This window comes from Ovis aries, chromosome 13 (assembly GCF_016772045.2).
Source record: "Ovis aries strain OAR_USU_Benz2616 breed Rambouillet chromosome 13, ARS-UI_Ramb_v3.0, whole genome shotgun sequence".
In the NCBI taxonomy this organism is placed as follows: Eukaryota; Metazoa; Chordata; class Mammalia; order Artiodactyla; family Bovidae; genus Ovis; species Ovis aries.
The window spans coordinates 30,497,353-30,520,436 of NC_056066.1; the positions used below are offsets into that span (position 1 = coordinate 30,497,353).

The following is a 23,084-nucleotide window of genomic DNA, read 5'->3' on the forward strand; positions in this document are numbered from 1 at the left end:
CTACCTAAGTCTCACAAGAGTCCTAGGTAATTCCTTCCATCTCTAACAGTCTAAGGCACAGCTCACTTTTGCAAACTTGGCATTCTGTATTTATCTGAATGGAGCAATAACATCCTGCTCTGGAGTTCTCGATTACATGGAAGAGCGATGGATGTCAGACTGACTGGAGTCTAATTCTGACTTCCTCTGTCACCTAGCACATTACCTGATGATAGAGAAGAATGCTAATGTGTTCACTTTCTCTAATATCATTACTGGGACCAGTTAGATGGGATGGGCAAAGGCAGGGAGGTAGGAGATGTGGGGAAGAAGCAAGGGACAAGATCACAGGTGGTCTGGAAAACCCAAGACTGAATTACCCAGAAAAGTTGTAAAATAACGAAGCACTGGGACTTCCGTGGTGGCCCAGTGGCTAAGACTCCACGCTCCCAATGCAGGGGGTCCAAGTCTGACCCCTGGTCAGGAAACTAGATCCCGTACGCCACAACTAAGGCCTGGTGCAGCCACAAGAAATAAATTAATTAATCAAAAACAAAACAAACAAAAACACAAAGCACTGCTCTGGGGAGATGCACAGAGGGCATCTTACAGGTAAAACTGCACCAAAGCCAGCCTTTGACTCTGGGCTCCGGTGAGCAACAGAAACCTACCACCAGCTTTAAAATCTGGGTTTCTTACTTTTTTCCAACAAGGATTTTTCACAGAGTATCTGCTGCATGCTGACAGTGAGCCACTTTCCTTTGTCTTAAATTTTCTGGCCATTAATTATATCCAGGATGGCACGCTTTCATATGGTGAGTAAACAAAGAGACATCATTCTTAGCTTTGGAGGAATATCAGTGTTATGTAAAATCAGACCATTAGTCTTGAAAGCTATAACATTCTTTTCTCTTCATACAAATATTCTCTAAAAGGATCCTGAAATAATTTATTTTGTAAAAGCCGTCATCTTAAACCTATTTCCAAAAGACTAACAGCCGTTTAGAACAAAATCCTTGTGGATTCTCTATTTCGAATTTATATATGATTCTTTGCTAGTCTCCAGATTTCAAATATTTATGCTTTTCTGTGCTTGTTAGAAATCAGATTTACCAGGATATAATTTACACACGAAAATTTCATGCTCGCTCTACAAACAATAAGCCCAAATAAAAATGCATCAATCCTTTAAAATCGAAACACTAATTCTAAGAGGTAAAATCATAAAAAGAACTTTTGATCAGTGCATGTGTTCACTGCTTAATTAACTCAGGAGACAAAAACCAGTGATTAGTATTTTCATTATGAAGGGATTTAAAAACAGGATGGCTATTCAGAGGTACAACCATGGAGGACAGTTAAAGGTCAAGATATGGCATGAGAAGTGAGTCCAGTAATGCCTGACCATTTGTCCAGATTCGTCTGGACAATGTCAAATGTGTAACGATGATTTACAGAAAACGACCACAGGTGTGATCTGTTACTGAGAAGAGAAATACCATGAGTGCCTTAAAAATGATGGCTACCTTTTACTTCAGAGGGGTTTTTTGGTGGACACTTGAAGGTATGAAGATTATTTTCAGTGTGTGAATAAAGCTCATTTATGAAGGAATTCATTCAATAAGCTAGTTCAGCATTTTATGGACCAACGCTACATGCATGATAATAAATGAACAACTTAAAATATACAAATTTTATATCTATATAAAAATATTAGGCTTAGTCACAAGTATATGGTGAATTCTTGTTACCTTATTCCTCCTCCTTGCAAGAATTATAATAAACTTCTGTACCTAAATTCATTCCCACCCAAATAATATAACAGTGTGTGTGCATGCTCAGTCACTAAGTCGTGTCCAACTCTTTGCAACCCCATGGACTGTAGCCCCCCAGGCTCCTCTGTCCACAGGATTTCCCAGGCAAGAGTACTGGAGTGGGTTGCCATTTCCTACTCCAGGGGATCTTCCCGACCCAGGGATCGAACTTGTGTCTCCCGCATCAGCAGGTGGATTATTCACCACTGAGCCACTAGTTCAGCTCAGTTGCCCAGCTGTGTCCCGACTCCCTGTGACCCCATGAACAAGCCACTAGGGAAGCCAATGTGAACGTGATCAATATATTAATATAAATTGACCTACAGTTATTTTTTTTTGACCCACAGTTACTGATCCTTCGGCTAGATGTATTAACTGTGTGACTGTGGAAACCTTCCCTAACTTCTCTGTGCCTCAGTTTCTAAAACTAGTCACAGGGATAATAAGAGCACCTGCCTTCCACGGCTGTCCACCAACTAAGCTAGAAAATACAAACCCAGTTCTCTCCTTCTGCCCCGATCTGGGCCTGGCACAGCCCAGCCTTCAATAAACACAAGCTGCGGGGATTATTATCAATAACTTACCCACTACACACTCAAATGTGGACGACTGACAAATCATACAGGAAGTTCATGCCTTCAGAGTGAGTTATCACCACAATCAAAATGTTCCCTGATAGTCTGAGGGATCTGAATTTAAACACACTTCCTTCCCACTAAGAAGATTTAACCACAAAGACAGTAACTGTAGGCACCATGACTGGTGTGTCCCATGTGTCAGGGGCTCTGCCCTGTGCATTTCACATCCTTTCTTATTTATCCTCACAGCAGCCCTGGAATGCATGGAGATGTACAGATTTTCCATGCTACCAAAAAGATAAAAGAGAAGTTAAAGAACAACTCAAGGTCATGCACCTAAAAAATGGTGATGCCAGAATCAAAACCAGACTCTGTCTCTGAGCGGAATGAGCTGCCATGCAGAGTGTAAGGTTGCCATTTTTGCATGCTAAGTGGGTCTGCCAAAAGAAGAAGAGGAATATTTACGGTGAACTGCAGAGTAATATCCAAAGTACTAGGAATGAAAGTTTTCCCAATGTTATTAATAAAAGTAACTTTTAAAGCCAAGAATATATATTGTGATAGGTTAAATTCATTTAAGAAAACATGGATGCAAATAACTGAGCTTTAATTATTTCATGGCATTCTTGCAACAGCCTTTTTTTTTTTTTTTTTCATGAAAGCCTTTCAGAAAACCCTTTGTTTCTGATCTAATCTTACCCTAGAGGAAAAGAAAATTAAAACAATTTTAATAGCTCTGATTTCTTAGGACCCTCTTTTGAGGGGAAAAAAACCCAAATCAGTGATGTTGGAAAGGCTCCAGAAGTTTCAAGGTACAAATCTCTTTTTCCTTAAGCCATCAGGTGTCATAACTAACGAGCAAAATCAGTTTATATGGTTTTTGAGACTAACCTGTCCAAGTTGCAAATTCACTATAGGCAGACCTCATTTCAGTGTACTTTCCTGTACTGCATGTGGCAGATATTGCATTTTTTACAAACAGAAAGTTTGTGGTAACTCTGCATTGTCAGATGATGCTCAACATTTCTCAGCAATAAAAATTTTTAAATGAAGTTATATACTTTTTTAGACAAAATGCTACTGTACATTTACTAGACTATGTACAGTATAAATGTAACTTTTATTTGCCCTGGGAGACCAAAAAACTCGTGAGACTTGCTTTATTGTGATATTTGCTTAACTGTGGTTGTCTGGAACTGAACCTGCACTATCTCCAAGGTGTGCCTGTAAACATGAAGGATTTGAGCCAATCAAGGATACACTAAGTCACTTATATTGTAGAGCTTTTAGGGACAATCTCAGAAAGTCTTTAAGAGGCAGCATTTTTCTAAGTGAGGTATAGTACAGAAAGTGGTTTTCCTTGCATGTTTCACAGAAGCTGATCTTTTCACCAAAATCATCATAAAAGCTATCAGAAAAAGAATACTGAAAACAAACAAAACCACCTGAAAGTTTAAACACTGAATCACAGACAAAAGGTACTGTATTTCTGAAAGGTACTGTCCTTCATGTTTGCTAAGGACCAAGAGACGTCATTTCATATGTTGTAAAGTGAAGATGACAAATCACATTCTTTTTCCAAAAGGAATTTTTTTTCCCCCCAGATATAAACTTGGCACTAAAAGGGATTCTCATGTGCACTCCAAAATAACAACAATAACAACCACAAAAGCACTTCTCGGACCAAATGGGCACAGCTCTTGTTCAGCTGCTTTGTAGCATCTGGCCCTGTCTTATTTGATATGAGAAAGTCCTTTCCCCAATAAGGAGGGTGGTCAAAAGGAACAAGATGCCAGGTCAGGGGTGTTGTGTTAAACCTTCGCCTAAAACACCTAAGATGTCAAGAATGAAGACCCACACTGGACAATGACTGCTCTTAGCACAGTCAGGAATCAAGTCTCTCCATCCTTACTGCCCCCTTTTGGTTCAATGCCTAAAACATAATTGTTCACCAGAAATTAATACCATCTCCATGACTTTTTTTTCTGGGACCAATAGCAGAATTGAACCCTTCCTCCCAAGTATCCCTGTTCTCTGTCCACACTTTCTTCCAATATATTTCCCCAAAGACTGATTTTTTTTTCCTTCCTTCTACCCTGTAATGGCAAGGAGGCAGGTCTCAAAGCTATTTCCAGCTTCAGGGCTCAGTATAGACATGACACATGTTAGTACATGGGTAGCAATCATCAGTTTGTAAGATGATGTAACCAACACTATTAAAGCCAGAGAATGAGCATATAAAAGGATGCTCAGTGTCACAGCCATTAGGGAAATGCAAATTAAAGCCACAATGAGCTGATATTTCACACCCACCAGGACAGCTAGGATGGGTATCATCAGATAACAACATGTGTTGACCAGGATATGGCAACACTGACATCCTCAGACATCACTGGTGGGAATAAAATAGGGTGCAGGAGCTTGGAGGACAGTCTTGTGGTTAAAAGCAATTCCATTCCTAGGCATACACCCAAGAGAACTGAAAATACATCTGCATGGAAACATGTACACAAGTGTTCACAGCAGTAATATTCACAGCCAAAAAAGTGAAAACAACATAAACACCTACCCACTGATAGATGGTTCAAGAAAACGGGGCTGAACCACACAAGGGGATGTTATTTGGCCATAAAAAGGGAATGACCCACTAATAACACAACATGGACCCTGAACCATAAAAACATTATGTTGAAGTGAAAGAAGCTAATCACAAAGGATAAATGATTCCATTTTTATCAAATGTCCAGAGTAGGGAAATGTCTAGAGATGGATTAGTGGCTGCCAAAGCTGAAGAAAGGAGTGAGTGCGATGCTAAGAAGTATGGTTTTTATTTTTTCTTTCTTAATTTTTAAGGCTTCCCTGGTGGCTCAGATGGTAAAGCGTCTGCCTGCAATGCAGGAGACCCAGGTTCAATTCCTGGGTTGGGAAGATCCCCTGGAGAAGGAAATGGCAATCCACTCCAGCACTCTTGCCTGGAAAATCCCATGGACGGAGGAGCCTGATAGGCTACAGTCCATGGGGTCACAAAGAGTCGGACATGACTGGGCGACTTCACTCACTCACTCATAGTTGCTTTACAATACTGTGTTAAGTTTCTGCTGTACAGGAACACCTATCTGCTGTACAGACACAAAGTAAATCAGCTATACATATACTTACATTCCCTCTTCCTTAGATTTCCTTCCCATTTAGGTCGTCATAGAGCATTGAGTAGAGTTCCCTGTGCTATATATAGAAAAATGAAGTGAAGGTTCTAACTGTCTATTTTATACATAGTATCAATAGTGTATATATGTCAATCCCAATCTTCCAATTCCTCCCTCTCCTTCCTCCCCCTTGGTACCCATACATTTGTTCTCTACACAAGAGGTGTGAGTCTTGAGGTAATAAAAATATTCTATTACTCTTGTGATGATGGATGCAATCTCTATGAATCTATTACAAGTCACTGAATTATACAGTCTGAATGGGTGAATTGTATGGTGGGTGCATTTTATCTCAATTAAAACCAATTAAGAAAACCCAATAATACGTAGTAGGATCATTGGACTATTCTTTGACTGGCATATAAGCAGGGGCTGGACCAGTCACTAAACTATGCAGTGATATCAGAATGAAGTCTCTCTGAATCACTTTTCTTTAGTCTCTCAAAGACTGATCATTTTGGGGAAACTAAAGAAAGCTGAGTGCCGAAGGATTCATGTTTCTGAACTGTGGTGTTGGAGAAGACTCTTGAGAGTCCCCTGGACTGCAAGGAGATCCAACCAGTCAATCCTACAGGAAATCAGTCCTGAATATTCACCGGAAGGACTGATGCTGAAGCTGAAACTCTAATAGTTTGGCTACCTGATGCAAAGAACTGACTCATTGGAAAAGACCCTGATGCTGGGAAAGATTGAAGGCAGGAGGAGAAGAGGACGCCAGAGGATGAAATGGTTGGATGGCATCACCGACTCAATGAACATGAATTTGAGTAAACTCCAGGAGTTGGCAATGGACAGGGAGGCCTGGCATGCTGCAGGCCATGGGGTTGCAAAGAGTCGGACATGACTGAGCGACTGAACTGAAGGCAGTTCAAAGACTATCAAGTCAATCAAGGTCAGCTACTCTGACATCTCAGAAGCTGACTGATTTGATGACTTTCTAGATAGACTGCTTGTTACTCTTCTTCCTCCTGTTGCTGGTAAGGATATGTCAAACCTTGTTACAAGCCTCCAAATTAGAGACACTTATAGGAGTTAAAGATGACCAATTAGTCAAATTTATAATTTGTTTGAAGAAGCAAGAAAGAAACAGTACCAAGGGGGAAACTTATCCAGATGGCTATAACAAACAAAAATTCTTTTTTTTTTTTTTTTTTTTGTGAAATGAACTAGGAAATTAAATGATTGGCTCTCATATCTCAAAGTAACGACTTACAAAGAATTAAATTTACTTGGAATATATACAGAAGATTCAGAACAAGTTTCCATAATTCACACTCTACTGCTGAAAAGCAAGATACTGTTTTTTAATTGCTAACTTCACTTAACTATTTAAAAACTATTTAAATTTGCCCAAGTCACAAAATATGAAAGCATTAGTTATGGCAGATGATATTTAGATTTATTTACAAAGAAAGACTTTCCTGTTGTATATTCATTTTCCACTTCCTACTAAGAATCCTATAAAATGAGATTCTGTTCTGAGACTTTTCAAATAGTTAACGGAAACCCATTTAAACATTTCTCCAAAAAACACCATGAGAACCTGACGAACTTGCTTCATCAAAGATTTAAACAATCTCATCTTTATTTATATTTTTTAGCCATCCATGTATCTTTAACTTAAAAAGGTTTTCATCAAATTTATTCATAAGTAAGACAAATACCCTAACAAAATGCAGATTATAACTGGCCCCTGTGAATCACAAAGACACAGTTTTCAGCATGTGTAAAAACTGGGAATTAAATTACTCTCCTTCTAGGAGATATCCATCTTATTTTTTCAATATCCAAACAACTGGGATAACTGATTTATCCAAATCAATTAACAAAATTAAAAAGGATGAAAACATTCAAAGGAGAGAATCTTATCAGTATTTAAAAAGAAATATTGAACCTGAAAGAATCTTAACACAGCTCTGCAAATCTTAAGAGGGACTTAAAATTAGAGCCAATAAAAGAAGAAAAAATAAATTAAAAAAATTTAACTTTCTTATGTAGGAGAGGGACAAAAAGAAAGAAAATGAAATCAGAGGCTTTGTAACCACTATCGTGCAGATCAAGACAGGGGAAAATGCCAAACAGAATGATCACCTTCTGTCTTCCTTATGAAGTTCTTTAGAGGCAAGCTGGGGCAGTTGAACAAACCAAATTCTCTGCTCAATTCAGTATGAAAATCCTCTGCAGAAAAAGAATGCAACTACTATCTTCAAAAATCATTAACATTTGACTAACATCTCAAGTTCACTGGCTATCACTCCTTAATCTTGATTGAGATGAAATTTTAAGACACATAAGCACATTTACTGGAAACAAACAAACCCATTCTAATAAAGTATAAAGTAAATTCTCAACTCCCCACTATCATCACTTTTATAGTATAAAACACTATTTTTGGACTTCTGTTGAAAAAAAACAAACCAAACAGATTGAAAACCTCAAATTCCACTTTCTCCAAAGGATGAATTAGGACCAGGCACCTCTCATTACGGAATAACATACTTGTAGACTGTTTTTCAAAATTATACATATGCAATTATCTTATTAATTTTAGCAATAATTAATTTTCTCCTTCCCTCAGGCTCAATCCATAATAATGGAGTAATGCTAATACAAATCTAAACTAAAACATCCAGGCATGTCCAGTCTGCAAAAGCAGAGACTGTCTCTTTAGCTCACTGTGGTTATTTTTTAAATTCCCTATATTTGCAGACACATCACAAGACTGACAGGGAGATAAATAAGCTCATAGTTTCATTAATCGTCTGTTACAGCAGAGGTTTAAATGAAGATGACACAGTAGCACCACTAAGCAGGATTTTGACACTTTTCTTCCTACACAAAATGCTACTGACCTATTGTCAATGTTTACCAAACATGGCACACAGCTGGGGCTTCTGAGGTATTTATTACTGTTATTGATAAAGACAATGATAAAGGTATCTTTTGAGAACAGACTCATACGTAGAAAGATACATTAAAGAAAGAGGCACAATGGTTAAGAACTGAGTTTAAATTATCAATAAGGAGTCCTGAAAAACTTTTTATGGTTTTATCTGAAAAGAGAACACAGTGAATTTTTCATAACATATATTTCATTCGTGTGTTTAATATTTACAACTGACACATACAATTTATTAACAAAAATGTGGACTCTGGAATTTACTTAGTTTGATTTACTCTAACCGTCTTTATTAGATAAATTAATTTATTTTCACATATCCAAGATGATCTTCTCCACATGAATTTTTACTACAAAATAGTTTAAAAATTTAAATGCTATATGCATCAGTTTTTTACTACTGAGCTATCATGTTTCTTTTTATGTATTTATAAAACTTATTTTTCAAGTTTATGTCAAACAAGGCCTATATGATTGAATCCATGATCTGAAATAATCTCTTTTTTTCTTTCTAGATTAAAAGATGCTCTGTGTTTAATGATGAAATGTTCATTTATTTGGCCAACTTTTCATCTAAAATTTATTTGAGGAAAAGCCAGTTCAAATTTACATTATTTGAAGGGAAAATGCCAAATGCTCGCCCTTCAATATTATTATTATTTTTTTTTACCTTCCTTTAGCATAAGCATATAAATTCTCAGTGTCACTGCTGCTGAGTTTCCCTGCTATTTTTATTTTCTACTGACAGAATATTCAAAGCTGACAAATGTTGGAGAACAGACATAGTTATTAAAAGCTTCAATTTACAGCAAATAGTGACAGTTTGCTTTTGCTGCTCATAAAGTAAAATCAAAGAGGTGTAAATACACAAGAAAGGTGGAACAAACATACTTCAGATACTTTTTTTAAAAAACAGTTCCGATAAGCAATGCTCATTTGAAATACTATTCAAAAATATTAGTTCAGGTATCAACTCACAGAGTAAAAATAGAATGATGGCTGGCAACTTTCAGTACTTTAAAAACTTCACTTATGAGTATCTCTTATATCTAAGGAAGGCTTTTAAAAAAATGACAAAGAGTTGACTTAAAATAGAAGATGGAGAGTTTCAAACTAACCAAGAACCACTTATTTGCAAGAAAAAAAGAAAAAAGAAGAAAATAAACAAGATATGTCCACTGAACAAGAATGGCTGGCATGGCAATGAGATGGATTTCCTCCTATTGACAATAACCCAGACTTTTACTACATCTGACTCAATTTTTTGAGGAGGAGAAAGCATTTATGTACACAAACACTACATAAATTCTGAGTGATGTCTGGGGTCAGACAGCAGTAAGATAAACTTCAGAGGCAACACTAAAACGCTTCTAATGTCGAACCCTTCATAACCTTTAAATGACCTTTTTTGTGAGGCTGACTCACAGTGGTGCTAAACCATAAAATATATTGCCAAGATCCATTAGAAATGGGAAGAGAGACATTAAAACAAACAAACAAACAAACCAAGGAAAATTCATACAAAAAAAAGCAAGTGAACTTTCTCCTGCTCAAAAAGCATGTCATCAGCAAAAAGGGCTAATTCAGAAATTCTGCTCTGAAGCCATGGAAGGACCCCTGACACCATGAAGAGGTGATTCACACACCTTCAGGCAAGAAATCTGGAGAAGTGCACCACATCCAAAAGTAGATGAGTTTTTGCCAAACTTTTCAGGGGGACGGGAATGTTCTATAGCTTGACTGGGGAGCTGATTACAGGGATAGATTCATTTGTCAAAACTCAAGAACTACAGGGACTTCCCTGGTGGTCCAGTGGTTAAGAATTTGCTTTGCAATGCAGAAGATGTGGGTTCAATTCCTGGTTGGGGAACTAAGATCCCACATGCCATGGAGCAACTAAGCCCACATGCCACAACTAGAGAGCCCACACATCACACTCCTGGATCCAAATGCTACAGCTGGAGTCCACGTGCCAAAACAAAAGATCTGAGAGACCTAACCAAGAGCCCACATGCCACAAGTAAGACCCACTGCAGCCAAATAAGCAAAATAAAACACAGAATACCCAAACACAAAGCAATCAGAGAATACAAATTTCCCAATTAAAAAAAAAAAAAAAAACAACTCAGGGAACTATGAACACACACTCAGGGTCTGTGCAGTATAGGTACGTAAATGACACCACAACTTAAAAAGCCACAAATGTGTGCTAAGCATAATGCTTACTTTAATGCATTAGATAAAACAATTAAGTCTTTTGTTAATACTATTTTAGAAAATTTTCTTAATAGAAAAAAATAAAAGGGAGAGCTAAGGAAATCAAGGGAAAAAATACAAGCAGAGAAGAGAAACAAAACACTGAACTTAGTCACCAACAGAAGAAAAAAAAATCTTTTCAAAGTCTCAGGTAGTGTTCCTGGAAGAAGTGGAAAAAGGAAGGAATAAAGCCTTATATTTGCATAACAATATATTATGTACATTTAAGAAACAAGTTATGTTATAGTAGGATTATAACAATACCCCATTTTATTTATTTAAAACATTAAATAACATTATTATTAAACATTAAATAACATTATTATTATTAAATATTATTTATTTAAAACATTTTTTAACATGTTAAAATTTACTTATTTTTATTGGAGGATGACTGCTTTACAATGTTGTGCTAGTTTCTGCTGTACAGCAAAGTGAATCAGCTATGCATATACATATATCCCCTCCCTCTGAAGCCTCCTCCCCTGACGCCACCCCTCTAGGTCATCACAGACAAGCTGAGCTCCCTGTGCTACACAGCAGCTGCCCACTAGCTCTCTGTTTTACACAGGGTAGTGCAACACCCTCATTTTCAAGTTGATGAAATACACAAATTAGTTCAGTGATGTGCCCAAGGATACACAATTAGAAAAGAGCCAGGATACAAATAGATCTCTCAGACTCCTACACACAATTCATCTCACAAAACAATACTCTGTGTGCATATTGTGTGTGTGGTGTATAAAACATAAAAAGAAAAGCCACTGTTAGCTTCACATAGTTAGTGATGAGGCTGCCCGCATCGCCTCCACACAGGATGGATGAGTATAAATGTGCTGGAAACTAACTAAACTCATGAACTGAAACAACCAAGAATTGTTCTTTCTTAAATATTCATCCATTCATGGGTTTAAAAATCTGCAACAAGGTATTCTTGGGTATGCTACATTCTTACAACCATCAGGGCTCTCTGACTAGAAAGAAACATTAAGTATAATTTTAATATTTTAGTACAATTTTCATTATGATTTGGTTGAAGTTAGTTGTACTTGATATCGTAAGTGAAGTGAAGTGAAGTGAAGTCGCTCAGTCGTGTCCAACTCTTTGCGACCCCATGGACTGTAGCCTATCAGGCTCCTCCCTCCATGGGATTCTCCAGGCAAGAGTACTGGAGTGGGTTGCCATTGCCTACTCCAGGAGATCTTCCCACTTGAAAGATAATGCCCCGAGGTTGAATTATCTGTGCATTAATTACTGCAATGTGCTTTTCAAAAATCTTATAAAAAGTGAGGGAGAATGGTAATCTCAAAGGGGTTTCAAAGACGTTCACAGAGGCCCAAATGTGACTCCAGAGTTAATGGAAGCTTTGGCTGGTCCTGGAAGCTGTATTGTCTATTTTCACTTACAGCCCTGGATTCCTAAACATGTTAATAAGATTCTACATCAAAAGCGCTTTTTCTCTCCCAGAACCACTCCAGTAACTCCAGCTGTCTAGCCTAAGAGGGTCAGCATGACCTCGAAGCACAAATGGTTCACCATCTTGGGCTCATTGGATTACTCTCAAGTTAAAACACACACTCTCCTCCACGCACAAATCAAGGAAACAAGTTAGTGTATGTGTCAAAAATCACTGCAACAACCCAAATATATCTTCTCCCTTCCTGAACAGAAAAATGCATTTTGCATTATTTAATAAGATATGCAAAATGCAATCAAATGCTAAGTCAGTGGACATTTAGGGATATAATACAGCTGTGAACCACCTGTTTCAATTCAATTGTGACAATCCTTCAAATTTGATCTTAATCAAAATTTGTATCTTCTTCCACAATGAGAAATAGAAGAGCAGATAAAGGGCAATAAATGCAAAACCAGAGAGAATCTACAACCACCAAAATAGTACAGAAAAGTGTAAGGTATGGGCTCAAAAACCACAGACAATCCAAACGTGAGAAAATTATATTCATACTTGAGGTGTATCTTTTAAACCTTTGTGGACCACAGGTATATAGTTTGCTTTTTAAATGTGTAACATATTCCAAAAATTCTCCAAAGTCATTAATCTTCTACAACACAACTTTCAATGGTTCCCTAGCATTCGACTGTATGGCTCCATGATTGCGTGGATCACAATAAACTGTGGAAAATTCTGAAAGAGATGGGAATATCAGACCACCTAACCTGCCTCTTGAGAAACCTGTATGCAGGGCAGGAAGCAACAGTTAGAACTGGACATGGAACAACAGACTGGTTCCAAATAGGAAAGGAGTATGTCAAGGCTGTATATTGTTACTTTGCTTATTTAACTTCTATGTGTAGTACATCATGAGAAATGCGTGGCTGGAAGAAGCACAAGCTAGAATCAAGATTGCCAGGAGAAATATCAATAACCTCAGGTACACAGATGACACCACTCTTATGGCAGAAAGTGAAGAGGAACTAAAAAGCCTCTTGAGGAGAGTGAAAGAGGAGAGTGCAAAAGTTGGCGTAAAGCTCAACATTCAGAAAACGAAGATCATGGCATCCAGCCCCATCATTTCATGGGAAATAGATGGGGAAACAGTGGAAACAGTGGCAGACTTTATTTTGGGGGGCTCCAAAATCACTGCAGATGGTGACTGCAGCCATGAAATTAAAAGACGCTTACTCCTTGGAAGAAAAGTTATGACCAACCTAGATAGCATATTGAAAAGCAGAAACATTACTTTGCCAACAAAGGTCCGTCTAGTCAAGGCTATAGTTTTCCAGTGGTCATGTATGGATGCAAGAGTTAGACTGTGAAGAAAGCTGAGCACCGAAGAACTGATGCTTTTGAACTGTGGTGCTGGAGAAGACTCTTGAGAGTCCCTTGGATGCAAGGAGATCCAACCTGTCCATTCTGAAGGAAATCAGCTCTGTATGTTCTTTGGAAGGATTGATGTTAAAGCTGAAACTCCAGTACTTTGGCCACCTCATGCGAAGAGTTGACTCACTGGAAAAGACTCTGATGCTGGGAGGGATTGGGGGCAGGAGAAAAAGGGAACGACACAGGATGAGATGGCTGGATGGCATCACCGACTCGATGGACGTGAGTTTGAGTGAACTCCGGGAGATGGTGATGAACAGGGAGGCTTGGCATGCTGCAGTTCATGGGGTCACAGAGTCGGACAGGACTGAGCGACTGATCTGATCTGATCATATACTTCCTATTTCTAATCATTGCTATTATAAATGAAGTTAAGTTTTTGTTTCCTTGTTTATTTGTTAAGAGGATTATTAGTTCATGTACAATATAAAATGAACACTAGCTCAACAATGTCATTTTCTTTAAGGTTTTAATCAGGGGGTTGTAAGCTGGGGTCTTTATGAAATCAATGGATTTAAACAAGTGATTTCATAGTAACTTTAGAGTTCCTTTCCATCACGAATCCATGAGTAACCAAGTATACAAAAGATATACTCAACCATACTTGAATTATCAGAGTTTAAAACTGGAATGACTTGTTTCACCTACAAAATTGCCTTACTATGGACTTCATCAATAGTTTATGTAAAATACAAAAAAAAAAGAAAAGTAGCTTTAACCAAAGGCAGAAATTTCACTCTGGGTTTTACATTAAAACTTTTGCATATACGTTGGTGAATATAAGGAAAATTATCTTTATTTCTTGTGCTACTGAATCAACAAAATGAGCAATCAGCAGAAACATAATGAGAGACAGACATCTTAAGAGCTGTCAATAATGTTTCCCCATATCATAGAAACAGGAAAAAAAAAACACAAATAAATAACATTTCAAGGAAAAACATCTTTTGCTTTAAATCCTGAAAATATGCAAATACAAGAGAGCTTCATAGGCTCAGAAAACTGGTCCTTTATTCTGCAGAGATTTTTCTGTCAGTGTAACAAGCTGAAAACAAAATATGAGTGACAAGTGCACATACTTAGCTGACGAGGAACACGGAACCCAGCAGTAACCACATTAATCTCTCGTCGAGGTTATGTGACTTCCAGGCAGAAATATTGATTCAGATCTGCCACAAAGCTGGACACAGATTCAAATCTGAGCTGGGAAACTTCTGCAAACGTTAACTCCTAACACGTCCTTCAGCTTATTTTGCAAATCAAGGAACTGACTTAACTGGTTTAATTCAAACATTAAAAACTTGTAATAAACAGGCTGCTGAAGAATAACAGTATGGATGTACACCTCAACAGATACTGAAAAAACTAGTCCAAATCCTCCACAGAATTATTCTAGGTTAGATTTTTAGCTTTGTGGGATTTGCGTGCCATCTTAAAATATCACCATAAATCTTTATCATATGCAACAGAAAGAACAATCCTAGGTTAGATTTTCATTCTTCTTAGATGCCTATGTTTGCTTGCATCAAAGTAGAGTTCAGAAAATTCTCTGTATTTTCTCATTCCCACAATTTTCTTCAACTGCTCCTGAAGTTACCACTACAGACAGCTCTTGTATCACGGTCATCAGGTTCTGCATGTCTTCCTCATGCACTGCTCTATGACAAGGTGTGACCTGATCATCTAAGATAATTTGGTGCTTAATAAGAAGAGGGAAGCCTGGCATGATGCAATCCATAGGGTCGCAAAGACCGAGCCACTGGACTGAACTGACTGAAGAAAAACACACAGTAACGTTTTTGTTAATTTCTTTCCCCCTTGTGTTTGATACAATGGAAGAACAGTTAAACCCAACTAGTCTGCCTGGGTCTTTGAATGAAATGAGATTCTATAGATCCCCCAAGGTATCTAAATACGTATTTATTTATGTTGCTTGGAAATCAGTGCTTTCTCTCTAGTAGATGATTCCAATTTTGCAACATTCTGGGAAAATTCTGTCTTTATACCTTAAACAAAGTGCCCCTCTACTGTTGGGAAATAACTCCCCATAGGATGTGACTGCTTCCACACGTTTTGTGAGCAGAGGCACTGGCAGCTTTGGTTCTGGGATAACTTTTCCAGGTATCAGCATAGTGAACAACCTTAGAACATAAAGTTGTCCCCTAGAGCAGAAGGTAGATTTGTTTATTGGCCTGGGAGACTATAGATGTTGTCTCTCCTGGGCAAACTGCTGGTGTGCTTCTAGTTCATTTTAAAGGAGTAGAGTGCCTAAGCTCAAGTGCCTTTGCATGTGATACACCCAGGGTCCAGTGAGGCATCACCCCCATGGGACTTGGGGAGCAGGTTCTTGACATCCCCCAGTTTCACTGTTTTAATATTCTGGATCCAGATTGACATATATGACAGCTTGACATTCTCGGAATCACTCCTACTTCCTGACTCTCATCACTATTTTTTCACTTCCTCTATGTTTCACGTCAGGTAATTTCTTCATCATCTTCCTGTCCGTTAATTATCTCATCAGATGTGTATAATCCTTTCACCTATCTCCTGAGTTTTTAACTGCAATGATTATGTATTTTTCTTTCCTGTAATTCTACTTGGTTCCTTCCCAAATCCTGCTGATCATTTCTGATGGTATCTTATTTCTCGCTCAATGTTTTTTTCTCAATATACTTCACACGCATTTGTTTTAAATGCAGTTTTGAGCTCCCTGGTGTCATGAGACACAGGGAAATCTAAACCTGTTTGTTTACTATCTCAGATGACTCTGGTGTTATTTCCTGTTGGGTAATGTCTGGATTGCTTTGTTGAGTGTTGGTTATGTTTTATGGTATACAAGCTGCATCTGTAGCAATTCTGAGGGCGATGGATTGCTAGCTCTTTCTGCTAGAGACAGTTCATACTTATTTCTACCAAGGGCTGTACGGATCCTCCAATTTGGAAATACATTGCTTTTCTAGGTTAAGGTTTCCATGACCCTGTAAAAACTATAAATCTGTACCTCAGATTCATCCAAAAATAAGCTTAAAAAACTAAAACTAGAGACTCCACCCAAATAAGCTTACAGTAGCAAATTCTTAGGGGAGAGGATGATCTCAATGATCGCTGGTTTTCCTCCACTTAGAGTAACAGCAGAAACGGAGAGATTTCCTTACTTGTTCCCTTTCCTGGTGAGCTAATTTGTTTTTTGGCTCTGACTTTCAGTAAAGGCGTAGCCTAGCTTTGAGAGAGTGTTTCACACTTGGCCCTCCAGCTTTACTCAGACCCCAGGTCCAATCACTTCTTTTCCCTCCATGGTCCCTAAGCTGTTGAATTCCTTACCCAGGCACTGCCACGGGGGCAGTCCTGGTCTCCTTTCCACACCCCTCTGGTTTCAAACTACTTTTTGTAATTGGAAAATCCAGACTTTTTGTCCCTTGGAGAATCTCCCTGATTCTCTTACAAGTTCAATAGTACATCTAAGAAATACATTTCTCTGATTTATGTTGCATCTAGTCTTTCCTGGTGAGAAGGCTTTCAGGAAACCTGGTTCCTCCCATAAATTACCATTTCTACATTTTTTTCTCCCCATATTACACCCCCTGCCAAATGGGTATCTTTTCCTTTTTTGTAAATGTCTTTTAGAGATGGCTAAAATTAGTTGACCCTACAAGTGAGCAGGAGAGATTTTTGAAATAATAGCTTTGCTATATATTATAAAATTTAGACCAAAAGCAGTCTGCAATACCGATACAGCTGGTATCATTCAACGTATTTCTCAGATTGACATTCTCATTTTCACAAGTGTAAGAAAAAGCATTTCGCTGGCCACTGCATGTCACATTCCCATGGGGTCTACAGGTAGCATTTCTCTTTGCGAAACATGGGAGAGTTCTTTGAATGCATATCTGATAAAAGAAAAGACTAGAAATCCTTGCGAACCAATGTTTATTTACAAGGCATCATACAATTACTACTACAGGTACTTCCCGTGGTGGTCCAGTGGCTAAGACTCAGTGCTCGCAATGCAGGGGTCCAGTCTCAATCCCTGGTCAGGGAACTAGATCCCGCAGGAGGCAACTGAGAGTTTCCATGCTACAACTAAAGACCCCACACGCTGCAACCAAGACCCAGCACAGATAAACAAATGCTTTTAAAAACTACTTCTACATACTTCTAAGAGAAGTTTCCTTTTTTTATTTTCAATATGAGCACATTTGTATCTCTTTTTTAAAGTTTTATTTTATTGGCCATGCCACAAAGCATGTGGGACCCAAGCTGCCTAAGGATCGAACCCACACTTCCTACAGTGGAAGTATGCAATCTTAACCACTGGACAGCCAGGGGAGTCTTTCTCCTTTTATTTTTGTTAAATATTCATGTAGCTTCTTACTGATCCCAAGAAGATTTCTCTCTGCTCACTTTCCTAAGAAAATCACTCCATCCTTTGTGTATTCATTCTAGCCTGTGTTAACTCTTAATAGACTCTTATGTGCCCTAATTTTGGCAAATTTTGATCAAAGCTTTAGAAGTATATATTTGATGACTTGAAACATATTTCAAAACTAATCTCAGACTACAGGAAAGACAAATTCAGAAATGAAAACACTGTTGAAATTCTGTGTGTCTTTAAACCAGGAGAGCTCCCAGACTTCAAACAGTTAGACATTCTCTTACAGTTCATACACTAATACAGATTTATTTTAATTTAAAAAAAAATGAAAACAATTTTTTCCTGCCACTGAAAAATAAAAGACAAAATTATCAAAGAAATCAGGCAACAGATGACTCTTCTGTGAAGTTAAAGGTGAAGTTTGACTATAACCCGTGACTATGACTTCAGCTGCGGTGGTGACGATAATTTTCGGGTTGTCCCTTAGCAATCCTGAACAAAAACCTCTAAGTTTCGAAGAATGAAAGCGTACTTGTTCAGTATAAAAGCTGGGTATAAAGGAGCCAGAAGTCATGATGGAGAGGAGAGTCCACTCACGCTCCTCAGTTTGCTGCTCTCAAGTCACATGGCCTGCTGCTGCTGCTGCTGCTGCTGCTGCGTCGTGTCAGTCATGTCCAACTCTCTGCGACCCCATAGATGGCAGCCCACCAGGCTCCCCCGTCGCTGGGATTCTCCAGGCAAGAACACTGGAGTGAGTCCACACGGCCTACATACCTTTAAATCTTCAGGCAGATTTTGTATGTGCCTGGCCAGTCTGGCAGACACATTCAATCTCAGGCTGAAAAGCTTATTTAGGATGGTCCACTCAAAGCCATCTTGTTCTAAGACTCACGGACACAGAGATCAGACTTTGTAGTTGCCAAGCAGGTAAAGGAAAGGAGAGGGATGGACTGGGAGTTTGGGGTTGGTAGAAGCAAACTATTACATATAGGATGGACAAATAACAAGGTCCTACTGTATGGCACAGGGAATCATATCAAATCTCCTGGGATAAATCACAATGGAAAAGAACGTTAAAAAAAGAATGTGTATACATATAAAACTGAGTCACTTCACTATACAACAGAGAGACTGGCCCAACATTATAAATCAACTATACTTCCATAAAAACAAACAAACAAAAATCAACACGCTTCAACCAAGTCATCCTGCTCTATATAAGACATGCTCCATGTTCACAGACACCAGAAGAAGAATCATTTCTGTAAGACTTGCTAGCTGGTTCTGCCCTTTTTCATACTCTGAGACAGAGGAGTCCTTATCCTGGAAATTAAAGGGATGGAAAATAAAGAGGGATTACTCTTTAAGGCCATGACTGGCTTATTTGGGTATCTTGGTTCTTTAATGGCAAGAGCTGCACCCATACTCTTTGAACATTTCCTCTGGATGCTTTTGATAATGGGATAAAAATACTCTTCAATCAAGGCTCACTGCTGCTCTGCAGAACAAGGCTGGGACCACCAGCTCCCCCAGGTGCAGGAGGCTAGCTGGGTGGGTGGTGACAACCAGAAAGGTCCCCAAAATTGCCACTCACAAAGCAGGGCAAGTCCCTGCATCATGAGTGGGTCAAGGTCACCCATTGGTCTTTCTTAGTCTCACATGTGGTCTCCACAGAAACACAGAACGACTCCCCTTGGCATATGCCCTAGACTAGTGTTATGACAATCTCTTCACTTTAACCTCAAATACAAAACTTCAGCCAAGCCGGAAGGGAAAACTCCTAAGCCTAGGCTATGTGACAGAGGTGAAATCACTTCCTTTTTTCCTCTTTTTTAAACAGCTCATGCATCTCAATATAAAAAACAAATAATCCAATCAAAAAAATAGGTGGAAGACATAAATAGACATTTCTCCAAAGAAGACAGAGGCCCAAGAGGCACAGGAAAGGATGCTTTACTAATTGTTAGAAAAATGAAAATCAAAACTACATTGAGATATCCCCTCATACCAGTCAGAATGGCCATCATCAAAAAATCTACAAACGATAAATGCTGGAGAGCGTGTGAAATCACTTCTTTCCATTCTCTTTTTTGGTGAAAGGCTGGCCCCAGAACTCAGATAGTACCTCTACAGAACAGAATGCTCAGGTGGTGGTGGCGGGGGGTTCTTTTTGGGGAGGTGATGGATAACGGGGCACCATCCAAGGAGAGTAGCCCAATTACAATACACTCTGGGAATCACAAGAGGGCCTGGGTTTAAATCCACCTAGCAGAACACTGTTTATGGTGCAAACACTGACCTTTCCTTTATTGAGAATTTTATGGAACTCACTAAAATCTACGGCTCAGAAGCATCTAATGCATCCCCTTTCACTCATGACTCTGTTTTGTAAGAAAGACTTCTTTTAATATTAGAAGCTTATCAGATTTCACGGGCAATTCTAGACAACTCAGTGGGCAATCTCTTTTCTGTATCCCCAGCACGGTCACAGTGACCACCCCACGGAGGCTGGCACAGACAGCTGCTCACATTCACTGAGACTGGAGCTGCTCTGGGACAGTCGGCCATTTTCTGCATGACTCTTGGGGATACAAAAGGATACTTACAGGCGCTACCCTGTTGGCTCTGTGGTGAAGAATCCACCTGCCAATGCAGGAGAAACAGGTCTGATCCCTGATCCGGGAAGATCCCACATGCTGTGGAACAACTAAGCCCATGCACCACAACTACTGAGCCTGTGCTCTAGGCCCACAAGCCACAGCTACTGAAACCCGCATGCCCACGAGCCATGCTCTGCAATAAAAGACGCCACTGCAATGAAAAGTCTACACTCTGCAACTATAGAGTAGCTTCCCCTCACTGCAACTAGAGAAAAGCCCGAGCAGCAATGAAGACCCAGCACAACCAAAAATAAATTAGTAATTCATTTTTCAAAAGAGAAAAGATACTCTTAGAGGATTAATAATCAGGAGGAATCCAAACCAAGAGGTGCAGGGAGTGTTATATACTAGGTATCACACACTTCTTAGGTCCTATAAATGACCACATCTAGGAGAGATTCAGTGACTATTTCCTTTTGATTAAACCAGATGTCTCTCTGGGGCATCCTTCACCATTTGGGGGGGGGCATTTTCCACCCACCCTTAAAGAGAGCACATTAATCTAGATTATCTGCGGTTTCTTTGAACTATAGTACATGATCATTAGGGCTTAGACAGTAAAGAATCTGCCTGCAATGCAGGAGACCTGGGTTTGATCCCTAGGTTGGAGATCCCTTGATATGACCAGTAACAGCCAAGTTTAAAAAGTAACATCTAGGGACTTCCCTGGCAGTCCAGTGGTTGGGATTTGGTCTTCCAGGGCACAGGGTGTGTGTTCGAGCCCAGCTGGGGAGTTAAGATCCCGCATGCCTCATGGCCAAAAATCCAAAACTTAAAACTAAAGCAATGCAGTAGCAAATTCAAGAAAGACTTTACAAATGGTCCACATCAAGAAACCTAAAAAAAAAAATGTTGCATCTGCTTCTTTCTTATTATCTAAGTTTTTGTCAGTTTAGACACATGTTGTGAAAGTCGCTCAGTCATGTCTGACTCTTTGTGATCCCATGGACTATACAGTCTATGGAATTCTCCAGGTCAGAATACTGGAGTGGGTAGCCTTTCCCTTCTTCAGCGGATCTTCTAAACCCAGGGATCAAACCCAGGTCTCCAGCATTGCAGAGATTCTTTACCAGCTGAGCCACAAGGGAAGCCCAGAGACACACTACTGGAGATTAAAATCTCTTTGCCACGCATTCTCACTAACACTCTAGCCTACACTTTCTGTGGCATTCTACGATGGACTATTAAGACTTATAGCACCTGATATTTATTAAGTGCTTATTACGTGCCTGATCTAGCTGTAAGCACCCTAGGTGCATTATTTCATAGACTCTTCTCTAACAACCCTATAGGCATCTTCATTGTTCAGTTTTACACATGAGATCACTGATGCTCAAAAACTTAAACACGATAATAAGTAGTAGAATGAGGGTATGAACTGAACTCTAGAACTCAGCATACTGACTACACTGTTATCATGGCCACAGCAAGATGCTACGTACCTAAACAGACCCAGCAACACCTACACAAACACAGTTCTCCATAAACTCCAAACGACAACAGTGAACTTGGACTGTTCTATTATTCCAAAGAATTCACACTGTGTCCAAATTTTTAGGTAGCTGGAATATTTTGATACCTAAATATTAATGATATTATAGTAACTTTCCCTACTGAATAAAGATTTTTGTCTAAAATTTATTCCCCAAAGGGGGAAAAAAAAACACCCTGCAAATTTTCTATAGAGATAGATGATTTCTTCTAACCTATCTGAAAGATTACATCAGGCAAAATGGAAATGATGAAATATGTATTTAGGAGATGCTGATACTGAAAATATTCCATGGATCACCCTAAAATTTAGACAAATTCCTATTACCATGTCATGATAAAATGGACAAGATAATATATTGGATCAAGAAACAAGAACTCAACAGTTCATCTAGGCAGCTCCGCAGTTATGAATAATTTTAATAAATATGCAAAGCTGGTATTCGGCCACATAAAAAAGCTAGTCAATTGTGAACCTGAAATACATTTTTGGAATATAATGTGTCTGTCCTTGGAATTTAATAATTAATGTGCACTTTCATGAATACCACGATTTTTGATTCTATGGTACCTGCCTTTCATTTTGTGCTTTTTTAGGATTAATTTTGATCTCTTCACTGTTTTATCTGTGACTTTTTTTTAATAAATTAATTTTATAGCTCAGTTTTTATTCTACGGCTAGGTTCTGCATAGTATTAATAGAATACACTGCCGATCACTTGTCACATACATCTCTACACTCCAGAGATAACACTGCTGAACTGACCTCAAGGACATGATCCGAAATGATAAATTCTATCAGTGAGTACGTGCTTGGTTGTTCAGTCACGTTTGATTGTGACCCTCTGGACTATAGCCCACCAGGCTCCTCTATTCTTAGGATTCCCTAGGCAAGAATACTGGAGTGGTTTGCAATTTCCTTCTCCAGATCTTCCTGACGCAGGGATCAAACCTGTGTGTCCCGCATTAGCAGAGAGATTC

General features: G+C 38.8%; 1 protein-coding gene and 1 non-coding gene across 5 annotated transcripts in view; one reads left to right on the forward strand and one right to left on the reverse strand.

Moving 5' to 3' along the window:
* RSU1 (Ras suppressor protein 1) overlaps nucleotides 1-23,084 on the reverse strand; it is a 211,504-nt gene that overhangs the window by 51,312 nt on the left and 137,108 nt on the right. The window contains exon 9 of one of the 4 annotated variants that reach the window (XM_042229599.2): nucleotides 14,351-19,275. Within the exon in view, the coding sequence (XP_042085533.1) occupies nucleotide 19,275 (1 nt within the window). The 3' untranslated portion in view covers nucleotides 14,351-19,274. 4 annotated transcript variants of the gene reach the window in all.
* TRNAC-GCA (transfer RNA cysteine (anticodon GCA)) lies at nucleotides 5,228-5,299 on the forward strand. The gene has a single exon. It is a non-coding gene; the product is annotated as a tRNA-Cys (tRNA).